Below are 14,098 nucleotides of genomic sequence, written 5' to 3'. Positions count from 1 at the left end.
GGTGAAAAGTCAAAATCCAGGATGATAAATCAGAAATATCCTACATAACACAGTTATTGTTCAGTTTTAGATTGAAATAGAGACTGATCAGGTGTTACTGCTGACAGAGACACACCTCTAGTTACTCATACCTTCAGTGTGTCATGAACAACAGCAACAGAACTGAGGCAGGAAATGAGTGCGGTCCAGTGAGAGATCCCTGAGCGACGGCGGGAGCTGCACTGACATGTTCCACTGACGAGGCACAGAGCGGCCTAACACGATGAATAAATAACTTTGTCATGTATCACATGACAAGTTTACAAGAAGGCCCAAATCATGAAGACTTCGTCATAGACAGCGTTTCACAAAGATTAGAAAGTTTCTCTTGACTCAATAACTGCACGTTTTGAAGTGAGTCTGGGGACACGGCTGGATCAGAAACAGACCTCTGTCAGCTCTGTGGGACAGATCAGCAGTCAGCGTGTTCTCTGCTCGTTGTACAGATATATTCATTTTCTGACCTCAGTGTCGCTGAAATAACCTTTTCTTTTTCTCTGATCCTCTGACATAAATTAAAAAAGGTTAACTATCAATTAGCAAGACGACGGTTGCTAACAATGTGCTAGCAGTGGCCACAGCCACAGACGCAGGGACACATTCACATGGACGAGCACCGCTTGACCGGGCGCAGTTAAGACTAGCTTTAGGTTTGGTAGGAGGAACAGACGGTAAGTCCATTAAAAGGCAAGTCTTAACAAAGACAGTAGCTAGGACCAGGCTCAGTAAAGACCACTTACTGAAACCCATCCCCCCAGGCTGCCAGAACTACCCACCGGCTCAGTGTGTATCCTGGACACTATGGTCACTCTCCAGGGTCTAAGGATGGAGGCCATCAGAACTTGTGTAGAATTTAAACCCCTTTTAAGGTGAGAATTTGCCTTAAAAAAATGTCCTGCTGGCTCGGTGTACTTCCTGGAGCACTCAGCTGTAAGGCCTCCCACTGTGCTGGTTTCTCACCGGATGGTCTGGGCCGAGTCGCTCCTCATGGAGTTCTTCTCCTGGGCTCCCTTCTCCTCCAGCAGCCTGGTGATGAAGAGGATGGCGGCCAGCTGCTGGGCCTGGTCTGAGCCTGCCCCCCCCTTCCTCAGGATGTCCACCACCTCCCCAAGCTTCTCCAACACCGTCTTCTTCCCATGGACCCGGGGGTTGTTAAACACTGCAGGGGGGACCGTCACAACCTTCAGACACTGTATGACACAGCTCACCTTTATTTAGAGAACTCATTTAAACTCTAATCAGGTTCAGGCCATAAAAGAATTCATGTTGGACAGATTCAATGATGGACGGGACACTTTGACCATGAGGGCTGAGAGCTGGTCATTACAGCAACCCTCTTCAGGACATCTGTCTCCCACCTTTCATCTTGTCCTCCAGGTCTTCGGGGTATTTGCTGTCGTCCTCTGAGGGAAGCTCGCTCTCCGTCTCCGGGCTGCCGCAGCCTGAGTCGGCAGGAAGTTCCTTCTTGGCTTTCTTGGAGACAGAGCCCATCGCTGAGGAACAGGAGGCCGAAGCAGATGACGAAGAGGAGCAGCTCTGTCCTCCTCCTCCTCCTCCGTCTTCTCCACCTCCTGCTCCTCCTCCTCCTCCTCCTCCTCCCAGGCCGGACGAACCCAGAGAGCTTTCAGCTAGAAGACAAACCACAGTCAGACTCGTCCACGCTGCTTTCTAAACACAGATGTCTCTTTGTGTCCTCACCCAGCAGCTCTTCGTCGTCCAGACTTCCTCCTCCTCTCCTCAGGTAGTGTTTGCAGAAGGCGTGAGAGCAGAGCAGGTCGCTCAGGCACGACGACGGCAGCTTCTGCTTCAGGTAGTGAAGCAGCTTCTTAGCCACGTCTCCAGGGACAGACAGACCAATCAGAGACGAGTCGTCCAGCTCCGCCTCCTGAAAGACAGACAGACAGGGGACAGACAGACAGACAGACAGACAGACAGACAGACAGGGGACAGACAGACAGTAATATTCAGTGTGAACCAGGTCACAGTTTTAATCAGATCTGTTAAACATCACATGAAGAAGAAACCTGGTTTCTGTGATCAGGATCAGGAACTAGAAGAACCTCATTTCACAGCTTCATGTTCTGTACACAGGTAATCAGATCAGTTTCCCAGCATGCCTCTTGCTCTCTGTCTCTCACCTGGTCGTCGAGGCTCTGCAGCAGGATGCCGTTGACCTCCTGCTGCTGTTTGGGCTCCAGCTTCTTGATGAAGAAGAGGATCTCCCACCACTCGGCCCGACTCAGAGTCGGCGGCTCCGTCTGCAGACCCTCCGACAGGTACGGCAGCGAGTAGAGACCGCCGGGAGGCTTCGAGAAGAAGGTCTGACTCACTGAGGAGCAGAAGGAGAAACATCTTCATCTCCTGCACTTGGGTTGACAGAGGGCGGGTACGTCAGGTGTCTCAGTGATCAGATCTTACCTGCAGTGAGTTTGAGAGTCTCCGTCAGGGACGACGCCTTCTCCTGCGTCTCCTTCTCAGCCTGACTGCTGCTGCTACTGCCCAGTATCTCCACCATGTGCCAGTGGACCCAATATGTCCTGGACAGGGAGTTCCAGTACACCTGAACACGGCACACAGACAGACACACACATGAATCAGTGCAGTGTTCTGATGTCTGACAAACCTCTGTGTGCACAGCAGTTATTCTGCATTCAGAGTTTCCTCACCTGGACAGGTGGCGAGCCGTCATTGCTGTAGCGAAACTCTCCTTCATCTCCGGCGCTCACCTCCTCGTAGTCCTCCAGCATGCGGACCATCATGCCGCTCTTCAGGTTGTCCTGGACGTACTCCACGTAGGCCGAGCGGCTGGCGAAATCTGAGCGCGTTTTGTAACCGTTTCCCACCTTCTTCTTTGGCGGCGCGGTGGCGGGAACGACCGCAGCAGAGGTGGCGGCGAGGACGACGGGGGACGTGCAGAAACGAGGCTGGAAGATGGACCTGAGGACGGGGCGGGATGCCTCCTCCCCCTGCTCCTCCCCACAGACCGTGCCTCCTCCCGGATGGTGGGCGGAGCCATCGGGAGGCTGGCGGTTGCGGTCCCAGCCCATGACACGGACCAGCTCTGAGATCAGGTTGGCCATAGCCATGGTAAAGTCAAACTCTCGCTGGACGCGGAGGTACTCCGTCTGGTGGACGGCGCTGGAGGAGGCAGGGGAGGGGCTGGCATCCTGTCTGTCGGAGGAAGACTCCGCCCCCGCTGTGTTGAGTTTGTCCATCAGAGACGTGACGCACAGGTAACGCTTGACCAGAGAGAACAGCAGCTTCCCGGGAATCTGAGCAGGAAACATCAGCAACAACATCGATAATGACTCAATAATAATAATCCACCGTGTCTGGTCACAACCTTCAGCTGATCTCAGTAAAATCTGAAATAACATTTAACGAGAAGGGAAGAAGATTTACGGATACAGACGACTAAAGAGCCAGACCATCCAGGTGAGTGTGACTTTCTTAAAGGAACAGACAGAAACTTTCTGTCCACAGCAAAGAGACACCGTGTTTGTCTGAACGGTGATCTGATGGAGGAGGACAGACGGCGGCTCAGCGTGGAGGTGTTAAAGGACAGCTCTAAAAGACTCAGCAGGTCGGAGGACAGACGCTGAAACAGGTGAACCGTTACGGTCTTTGAGTGACTTGGACATACTTGGACATGGAGATCCAACCTTTCAGTTAGTTAGAGGGCAGCAGAAGCGACACCACTATGACAGTCCTTTACCTGAGGTACTATGACAGTCCTTTACCTGAGGCACTATGACAGTCCTTTACCTGAGGCAGGTGAATCCCTTCGAAGGAGATGCCGTGCTCCTCTGATGACGTGGTTTCAGCGAACAGCTCCAGCAGAGTGTAGCGGTTATCAAAGTCCATGTGCTGCTCAATGCCGTCCTGCTGGCTGAGAGACAGCAAGACGTAGGCCCTACTTCCTGCAGAGGGGACAGGGGACACACCGTCAGAGACAGAGAGACACACCGTCAGAGACAGACAGGAGGACAGACCATCAGAGACAGAGAGACACACCATCAGAGACAGAGACACACCGTCAGAGACAGAGACAGGAGGAAACACTGTCAGAGACAGAGAGACACACTGTTAGAGACAGACAGGAGGACACACCGTCAGAGACAGAGACACACTGTCAGAGACAGAGACAAGAGGACACAGAGACAGAGACACACTGTCAGAGACAGACAGGAGGACACACTGTCAGAGACAGAGACAGGAGGACACACCGTCAGAGACAGAGACACACTGTTAGAGACAGACAGGAGGACACACCATCAGAGACAGAGACACACTGTCAGAGACAGAGAGACACACCATCAGAGACAGAGACACACCGTCAGAGACAGACAGACTGTCTCACTCCCAGCTCTGTACCAACTGACAATGATCAGACACCTAATCAGGTGTTTTCATGACACAGTGTCCTGGTTTCTCTTTCAGTTCTGGATCATTTCAGTCAGGACCAAACTGAGGTCTGAGCTTTAGAGGAGGATGAGGATCGTGATGCTACCTGTCTGAACACCTGAGCACCCCTTTAGTATTTTGTTGTCTCAAATGTCCACTGAAATCCAAACTGTTGATACTTTTAATATTCTAATACTTTGATCAACGGTGCTCTGAAAGCTGTTAACTCTAAGAAAACTGGAGCACCCCCTGTAGGAGCAGAGCTAGAACTACACCTGCACATCAGGACCGTGTCGAGTCGTGCCGGTTCAGTGTCCTCAGACTCTGACTGTTTTAAACCACAATGAAGCAGCACTCTGAACTTCCTTCATGCGACCGTGTGAGATCTCACTCTGACACGGTTTCTCAGAACTCCAAGGCACTAACGTGAAACAGAGAGCATGAAGCTGCCCTGAGGGACCAGTAAACACACCGTCCTCTAGTCCATCAGTAGCACAGCTCTGAAGTGGTCTAAGTCTAGGTCTTCCACCACCGTTCTGCACTGTGGGGTCCCTGAGGGGTTCGGTGCTTGGCCTGATTCCACTGACATGCAGACATCAGGACATCTCATAAGATCACGTGATACCAGTTTCCATTCTTATGCAGACGATACCCAGGTGTACCTCAGCGGTGACATACTCCCATCTCAGTCCTCCACAGTGTAGAAACATTTTGACAGACAGCAACCTCACTTTCATGCTAAAACAAGTCATTTCTGTGTCCCAAAACCCTTGAAACGGTCTCTCATGCTTTAACTTCAGCGTAAGGATTTAAACAGGCACCACATAACACGAGCACATAACACCACTCTTATCATGGCCGCTGTTTGAGTCCAACTGGTCACTTTTGGCCCTCAGCTATCTTTCTGACCTTTCACCTCCACATGTACTGTGACGCTAGCGCTGCTCTCCTGGTGGTTCCTAATTCCAGACTAAAAAAACAAAGGTGGCAGAGGAGTGCCGTCATTTTAATCAGGTTTTCTTATCGTGTTTCATTGATCTTATTGGTGGTGCTGTTGCTCTTATTGTTTTAATGATTAGCACTTCCATAGCTCCTCTTTGGTTTTATCCTGTGATGCAGCTTCTCAACCTTGTCGTAAAGGGGCTTTATAAATAAAGTTTCTTATTTTTATGACCATTACTAATATGACCTGTACTGTAAGTCAGTTATTATATCATTGTTCATTTATTGAGCTTTTTAACAACATTTCACCACTTTTCAATTCAAAAGAAAAAAAACAAACAATGATCAATATCAACTGTTTAACAGGCACTTAATATTCACACTCACACTTGCTGGTTGTCGTATTGACACAACTTGTTCTTCCAGGCTCAGTTCGTCAGGAGCTGAACACAGTCTGGCAGGACAGAATCTGAACCCACCAACTAAACCCAGACCAGACCCAACACGACTCAGCTAATGGCTGAACACACAGGTTTTTATTACTGCATGATCGCCACCATCCTGGACTGTATGTGTGATGTGTAAGACGAAAGGTGTAAGCTAGCAAACATCTGAGTGCATCTGATTCAGGACCACGTATGAACGTGGCCTGAATCAGAGGCGGAAAGGTCAGAGTCCACGTGATTTGTTCTGTTCACGCTGCCACGAAAAAACTGATCTGAGTCACATTCGAGCAAACACATTTGGGCCACTTGTGTCTGCAGTCTGAACGAAGCCTTAGAGCCTGTTAGTCCAGAGGAGTCCAGAGGAGTCCAGAGGAGTCCAGAGGTGTCCAGAGGACGGACAGCTTCTTCACATGGTGCAACGACAATCACCTGAAGATCAACATTGGCACGACCAATCAGCTCGCGGTGACTGCGATGCTTCAGATATGGACGCTGAAGCTACAGACTGAAACGTGGAGGCTTCACACACGTTGATCCAAACAGTCAGCTCAGTCTGAAGGTGGATTATTATTATTAAGATCATTCAGATTAACTGTGGTCACAATCTGCCGTCTGTTCCTGAGAGATGCTGCTGAATAACAGACAGAAAAGAGTTTCTGCACAACATGATGACGTCACAGTGAAGCTGACCTTTGACCTGCTGGACAGAAAACATGAGATTTAATCATGATTAGTTAAGGCTAAATGTGTGTTTTGTGAGGTCACAGTGACCTTTGACCCTTGACCACCAACAACAAAACTGGGATGGATGAACATCATCAGCAACATAAAACAACTCCACAGGCCTCCTTCAGTCTGAGCTCGTGCTTCATTAGTTCCCGCTGGGTTGAAAATAGCATCAGTAGTTTCATTTCACAGTAAACTTCTGGTGCTCAGTTCATGGTTTCAGTTTCAGTGTCTGAGCAGAGACCGCTGTCCGACACTGAGGCTCAAAGCTTTAATGGATGAAACAGAGTTCAGAGCGAGACGGCAGCTCAACGTCTCATTCTCATTCTCTCAGACTCTTTAGCCCACGATGAACCGGTTAATTCCTCACTTCCTGGTTACTAAGACACGAAGTCTCCTTGGTGAGGCTAATGATGTCACTTCCTGATAAAAACGAGACCGTCCCCGCCTCGCTCTTGGTTTAAAATGATTCAAATGATCCCTCTCTGTGTCCCACCTGACATCCACATTCTGCAGGAAACCATCAAAATGCTGTTTTTTTAAATGAAGTCTGGTGTGGTCTGTAGAAAGAGTCAGAGCTCTCCTCTCCACTGAACCCTCCGTCTGCGTGTGTGTGTGTGTGTGTGTGTTGTGCATCTATGACGAGGCCCCGATGACTCATGGGAAAAACTCCCAGCTGCTCCTCGCCCAGGATTTTCTCCACATCATGTGACCAAAGACAGAAGAAAATGTGTCATCACTGGGCCACAGCAGGCCGAGACGCCGAACATATTTCTGTTCAGTTATTTCAAATTTCAAACGCAGTTTTAGCTTCAGACGCCCCCCAGACAGACCCCCCCGTCTGCACAGCTCTGACCAACAGTCGTTATTAAAGCCTGCTAGTCACAGTCTCAACTTCTGGGCCAACAACAACTCTGATGAGCGTTTTTTAATTTTTGGCTTTTTTAAACAATAAGTCTTGAAAGATAATGAAAATAATCGTTAGCTGCGTTCCTACATACTTGTACCTTAATTGAGTATGTCCATTTTATGCTACTTTCTGCTTGTACTCCACATGTCAGAGGGAAATACTTCACTACATGTGTACGTAGCTGCTTTTCACATACAAAAACACACAATGTGCTCATATAAATAAACAGACAAAGTATCTGAAATTGGCTCCACGTCCAAAAAAAAAAAAGTACTACAATAACATGCTCTGACGAGTATTTGTTCATGGTGCAAACACACTGATAAAATATTGTGATATAACCGTGTTAAAGCAGCAGTTCTGCCGCAGCCATGCTGCCCTGCCGTGGACCGAGGCCACCTGAGAGGGAGCGTGAAAGCAAACGGACCAGCCACAGTATTTCATGATTGGTAACCATGGTAACTCGCATGCAGAGGGATTTGATTGATCAATCAGAAAAGTCGCTCAAAAGAAGTTAAAAGTGCAGCCTGCTGTGGTTGTGTCCTCTAACAGTCCATTAAGTCTCTACCTGTCCGTCAATGACCGTAACACGAGGTCGGTTCAGTCTAATAATGAGCTGCTAACGACCGCTGTGATCACACACTGCTGCATAACCTGCTGTCAGCCACCAGAATCTGACCCCCCATGAGCGTCATCACCAAAACTGTCCAATCAGTGACTTCATGTTAGCTCCTCTTGCTTTGTGTGTAAAAAGTCACTGTGAACACGAACCGAACCAGAACTTAAAGACAACAACATGACCACCAATCAGATGCTCCGTGGTTCACTCCTGCAGTCGACGTGCTGAATCTGACACTGAAGCCCCGCGCCATCGAGGTGTGAATGGTCATCACTGCCTCCAGAGTGTGTGAAGGTGTGTGTGAAGGTTTGCATGCTGCGCTACGTACCATGTTTCCCTCCGGTGTGAAGGAGACACAGGACGTGAACGGTGCTTTAACGCTGTTTTTGGAGGATTTGATATTCATGTGTCCCACAAATCTGCAGCTTACAGTCTGCTGTCCACTTTGTTAGCGTGACTAACTCCATGGTGACCACGTGTGAAGTCATTTTACTTCCTCTTAGGACAAAGTGACGTACTTCAGGAAAGTTTGATGGTGATGACAGACATCAGTCAGTGTGATGTGTTACTGAACACTTTTCATTCCACTCTGAGGAAGACGAGGGCTTCGCTAAATGCTGCGTCATCTGAGCCCAATGCAGATGCAGTGCATTACTGTGAGGACGACCCTGAGGAAGGTTTAGTGGACCTTCAGACCAGCTGCAGCCAGAGGAGGTGGAGAAGCCTCAGTCTAATGTTTTCCCTCCTCACACGTTCATTTACTGCACTGATGTCTGAATGCGACCTGCGAGCTGCTTTACTGCATCAGCAGCAGAGACTCTGCAGGATGCTGCAGAGAAGACGCCGCTCTGCAGAGTTTCATCAGCTCAACATTACACACAGGAGACACAGGACGGACAAAGACTTCACGTGAGGACGAAGGCAGCGTGTTACCAGCTGTTAAAGACTACGATCAGTTTGTTTGAGAGGATGGAGGAGCCTTGATGTTTCCAGTCAGATCACAGCTGAGCTTCACTACAGGAGGATCTTTGTAAAGACAAACGTCCACAGTGTGTCCACGCTGCTCAGCTTCATCCACCGCGAACATCAACACACCTGAACGTCAAACCTGCACCTGATCACGTGACCAGCTCCTCCACTCTTCCACCAGTTAAAACTAAATGACGTTCATTCACAGAACTAAATGAAACTGTTCCGTCTTCAGTTTGTGAGTCTGACTCAAAGATTGTTCATGAAGAACAAGAAGCATCACTCTGTAACACGCAGGGCTTTCGACCAATATTCAAGTTTAGATTTAAATTACAAGAAAATCCAAACATTCAACGGTCTGACATCTTTAAACGTCTCCGGTCAGAATAACTCCACAGTCAGATGTTTCCTCTGATCTCTGATGTCGTCCTCTCTCTCTGCTCTCCTCAGCCAATCAATGAAGAGTTTATTGAACCAGAGCAGAGTTACAGATGATTGTTGGATCAGTGAGAGATGAACCAGGTTTTATATTGTTTCTGTCAGTTTGAATGAAGTGTGTTTGACCACGTTAAATCACTGTTTCTGTGAATGGAGTCTGGGGGCTTTGGTGAGAGAGATAACAGCTGTTTCTGGTCAAACTGAAAGGATCTTACTCGTTAACAGGAAGCTCCATCTCTGCAGGATCCTTCCCACCATGTCGTCACACACTGATTACAACAACCTGAGCTCAGTGGTAGAAACAAACACTTTCAGTGGACCAACACTGACAGTGAGGAGGGATTAAATGTCATGGCTGCTGACTGCAGCGCTCTCAGTCAATACTGAAGAAAAAAAACAAGGCTCCATAATCAGATAATATTTGACTCCAATTTGTCCAGGACTGTGAAGTCCTCCAGGACATGTGGAGACATGACTTCACTTCTAATGAAAATGAAATGTAGGTTGAATAATTCAGCGACACAGAAGAGGACATTACATTGCTTATCTTGTAAAGTGTGTTCAGTACGTAGATACACACATAGGTATGAAGCTCTTTGAGACGTTCATGTTGGAATGAGGGCAGTACGTCTCTCCTTGTAGTGGTTTTCTGTCTTATGGGCATAATGTGCAAAAGGCTCATGTAAAGCTTGTTGATTGACACGTTAAATGTTGTTTCTCGCAGGGTGAAATGATGCACTGTCGTTCTGTAGTGCACAAAGTCACTTCCTGGAGTCTTTCCATCAGCATGATGTTAACATGAACTATGTTTAAAGAGCCCACATGACTGTACCAGACACTTGCCCACCAATCAGGGAGCAGTATGTTCTCTGATGATGTTATAAATTTAGTATGAATGAAGTTTGTGGTTACCTGCATCGTGGGAGGCGAGCGCTCGCAGCATCTTCCCTGCGCTGCGCCTGGTCTGCGTCTCCTTGTTGCACAGCAGCTCCATCAGCAGGTTGAGGGCGCCCGTCTCCTTGAAGACGCCGACCAGCGAGCCGATGCTGGCGTAGGCGCTCAGCACGTGGATCGTGTGCGTGATGCTGATGGAGAAGTCGCTCTTCTTGGTCATCTGCTTCCTGGCTCGCCGCACCAGGTTCTTCACGTCCTCCTTCATGTCTGACAGCTCCACCTCATCGAAGGTGACGTCCGCTGGAGCCTCACCGCTGTTCGTCCGACTTCCGTCCGATGACTCGCCGCCCTGCTGCTTCTCCTGCTGCTGCAGGGGGCGCTGTGTGTCCGTTTTCCGCTTCCCCAGAAGGGTGGGGCAGTTGGCGTACACGTCCTCCGTCGACATCCACATCAGGATGTTCTCCGATTTGCTCTCTCCTGACGTGGAGGAGCCGGACCCGCCCACCGCAGAGCCGCCGCCGCCCGTCCCTCCCCCCTCGCCGGCGCCGCCCCCAGAGCTGGAGCCATCGTCGATGGTGACGAGGCACCAGCGAATCAGGTACTCCGTCTGTCCGTCGTGGTTGCGGCGCTGGCGGATCAGCTCCTCGGGATAGGCCTGCAGCCTCGGGCCGAGCTGGACCAGCAGGTTCCCATTGCGGCGTTCCCCCACCATGGTCGCTGAGGGGAGACAGAGCAGCAGGAGGTGAAGTTCATGTGATAACTAGAAAACAGTTATGAGACATCACGCTCACTTCAGTTACACCTTTATTTACTCATTTGCTCTTATTCTTCGGACATTTTTTCAACTCAGAAATGTTCAGCTACAGTTCAGCTGGTTCGTGCCTCTAATCAAAGAAATTAACCTTTAAAAGTCTTTAATAAGTTTCAGCTTCTTCCAACACTGAATCTTAACCTGATGTTTACAGACTAACACCACCCTTTGATTCCTCCTATACTGTCAACCATCTACCATAAAGTCAATAAACAGAAAAATGACCCTTAAAGGAGTCCAGAACAATCCACAGACCACCTGAAAACCACATATTAACGTCTGAAGAACCAGCTGGAACACCACTTTAACTCCTTTCAGCACTTCAACTGGTTTTCAGTTCCTGTGTTTGATCTGCCGCTTCAGCTGCTTTCAGTGCTTCAGCTTTCACTCCCAAAGCACATCTGCAGTTTGTTTTATGGAAGATTTTTCTGTACATCCCCAAAATCCCATTAAATCCTACAGTTTTCTCCCTGCAGATGTCTGGAAACAAACAGTGCTGGAAGTTGAACTAAGATAAATAGTGAGGGGGGTTTATAACAGACTGATTTCATTTCGCTTTGCTCTTCGCTTCCTCTTTCTGGACCTGCCACGGCGGGTCTCCTCTGTGAAAGCGGGATCTCGCACGTGCTGCTGGGCGTGTTGTCTTACCTAACGTCAGTTAGCTTCACCCGGGGTCAGTCTAATAACTGATAAAACACTGACCACCGAGTCTGTGCTGCTAGCAAGACACCACACACAGCTGGTGACATTAACATGGTTTGATTAATGAAATACTAAGGTAGCTATTACCGACATTAGGGAGGTATTACTGATGACGTCCGCTTACTGACGGCTGTGAAGTTATTTACTTTCAGTAAATAGCCCAGTCCTTGATGTTGTAACGCTATGCTACCTGAACGCAACACACTGTCAAGCTAACCGCAGCTGCTAACGTTAGCGGTCGATCCTATTGTGATTTAAGTTCAGGTTAAAAGACTACTTTAACAGGACAAGTGTATATTAATCTGGTTAGCTAACGAGCTAACTAGTTTAAATAACCGACCTGTCAGCTCGTCCAGTCGCTGCTGGTAGCTAGCCGTGTGCACGCCGCGCTGACGCCGTACAGAGAGCGTCACACCAAATTTCATTTTAAAATCTCCAGATTTAAGGTAAAGTTGATTAAAAGCAAAGGTGGATTAAACCTTGTGCATTACTGGAGACCAGTATACGACTCGCCGACTCGGCTATCAACTTCGGCATTTCCAAACTTTACGTAGATAAAACGTGAACCTGTGCAGCTGGGAATGGACTTCACTGTCGGTCCCTGCGTTTGGACGCCGACAGTGTTTGGTGGGAAAGAAACTAACCGCTGGAAAACGAGCAGAACAGCTTTAAAAGTTAATTCTCGATTGGATTCAGTGCAGTTTCATTGGTTGCATGTGACGTTATGCCAAATTAAAGAGTCTATCAAGAAAGCTCATAAAGTATGTCAAATACAATGTCGTGGGTTAACTATACATTATCTATAGGTAGACGTGCTTAATTAGCAGGTGTTGGGATGCGGTCTGGTGTCACATTCTGTCGGTACAGCACACGGCACACCTCGGGGTGAACTGTGGACAGTAGCTGTGGATGACAGCGCTGAGGAGCCATGGTGGGCCTGCCCAGATATCCGCTAGGGTCAGACAGGAAAGTGGCTACGCTGACACAGTCCGGCCTGAAGAAACACATACACGCCAGGTGAGTTGGGCTTACCTGCCGTGTCACAGACTTTTCCCTTCGTTTCTGTCTTCCCCCTCAAGCGCTGTTTTCTTTTCCGCCCTAACGTGTCGTTTCCCAGCCTGGTAATGTTTGTTTTATCGTTATCCACAGGAGGTCCGCGCCGTTGGATGCGCATTTGCGCACTGTGACAGGACCTGCATCAGGGACGGCTTCTTCTTCTACGGCCACTTCTTACTTTTCTTCGGATCGCAAACCGTCGGTCGCCGCCTGCTGTTTGGGAGTGTGAACCGCGACATTAGTGTTTCTCGGCTGCTTTGGTACATTTCTTGAATCATCTTCGACATCTGCAAAACAGAAAGGGCATTTCTCAAAACATTTCGTACAAATAGACAAACCACCATGGATTACCTGCAGGAGCCAGTCTCTTCCTCAAAGTACTTAGTTCATCTCTTAAAAGTAAATGAACACGTCAGTGGCATCAGAATGACAGACACTCACAATGCTCAGTCATGTTGTCACTGTGACAGTGTACTATGGAGGGATCCACCATTTCTTTCTAATGGAACAGTGCACAGCTGCTTCATGTTCATTTGGTTTCTCTTCAGCACCCTGTCAGTGGTTGAGATGCTAACCGTTTGGATGTTTTCAAAGATGTTGTTGTCCTCTATAATGGCACTCTGTATCTCCCTCAGTCTTATGGCGTTGGGCTCTACAACCATGGTGCAAATAGCCTCCTCCTGTTCAGGTGAGAAAAGGGGCCCTCTGCCCCCCCTGTGAAGTTGTCTTGCAGTCCTATGTGGAAAAAATATGATAATGAAAAACACAAACTTGAGTAAGATAAGGTGTCACTGTATGACGTATACTTACTGTATGCTGTGAAATGCAAGTGGAATACTGTAATATTGTCTGACACATTACAGAAAGTATACAGTATTACAGTACAGTGTGTATTCTGAGATCACATACCTGTTCTGCCAAGAACAGTCACAGCTGTTCTCCCAACATCTGGCTGTGAGCCCACGACTGAGAACGTGGTCTACGAGTGTGGCTCTTATCTCATCAGGAGCGTGGATACGTCCTCGGCCTCGTCTGCCTCTTCCTCTCTTTAGCCTCAGCTCCTCCGCCATGCAGCCTCACTCCTCTTCCTCTTCTTCTCTCTGGCTGTTGACCCCGTCCGATTCCTTGTCCCTCCATTGACA

At 48.6% G+C, this 14,098-nt stretch overlaps 1 protein-coding gene across 3 annotated transcripts in view; it reads right to left on the bottom strand.

Annotated features, from left to right (window-relative positions):
• Window positions 1–13,074, bottom strand: part of LOC121613499 (cullin-9) — a 38,100-nt gene extending 25,026 nt beyond the window's left edge. For 2 of the 3 annotated variants that reach the window (XM_041946892.1, XM_041946893.1), the window contains exons 1-9: window positions 12,933–13,067; window positions 10,406–11,104; window positions 3,805–3,959; window positions 2,706–3,311; window positions 2,458–2,599; window positions 2,178–2,368; window positions 1,738–1,924; window positions 1,398–1,667; window positions 1,000–1,198 (exon numbers count right to left, since the gene is read on the bottom strand). In XM_041946892.1, coding sequence (XP_041802826.1) covers window positions 1,000–1,198; window positions 1,398–1,667; window positions 1,738–1,924; window positions 2,178–2,368; window positions 2,458–2,599; window positions 2,706–3,311; window positions 3,805–3,959; window positions 10,406–11,099 — 2,444 coding nt within the window. In that variant the 5' untranslated portion in view covers window positions 11,100–11,104; window positions 12,933–13,067. Of the gene's footprint in view, window positions 1–999; window positions 1,199–1,397; window positions 1,668–1,737; window positions 1,925–2,177; window positions 2,369–2,457; window positions 2,600–2,705; window positions 3,312–3,804; window positions 3,960–10,405; window positions 11,105–12,932 lie in introns of all 3 variants that reach the window. The other variant, XM_041946891.1, reaches the window with a different exon arrangement.
• Window positions 13,075–14,098: the final 1,024 nt, after the last annotated feature.

This window comes from Chelmon rostratus, chromosome 11 (genome assembly GCF_017976325.1).
Source record: "Chelmon rostratus isolate fCheRos1 chromosome 11, fCheRos1.pri, whole genome shotgun sequence".
Taxonomy (NCBI): Eukaryota; Metazoa; Chordata; class Actinopteri; order Chaetodontiformes; family Chaetodontidae; genus Chelmon; species Chelmon rostratus.
This window is presented reverse-complemented; position numbering and strand designations above follow the sequence as displayed.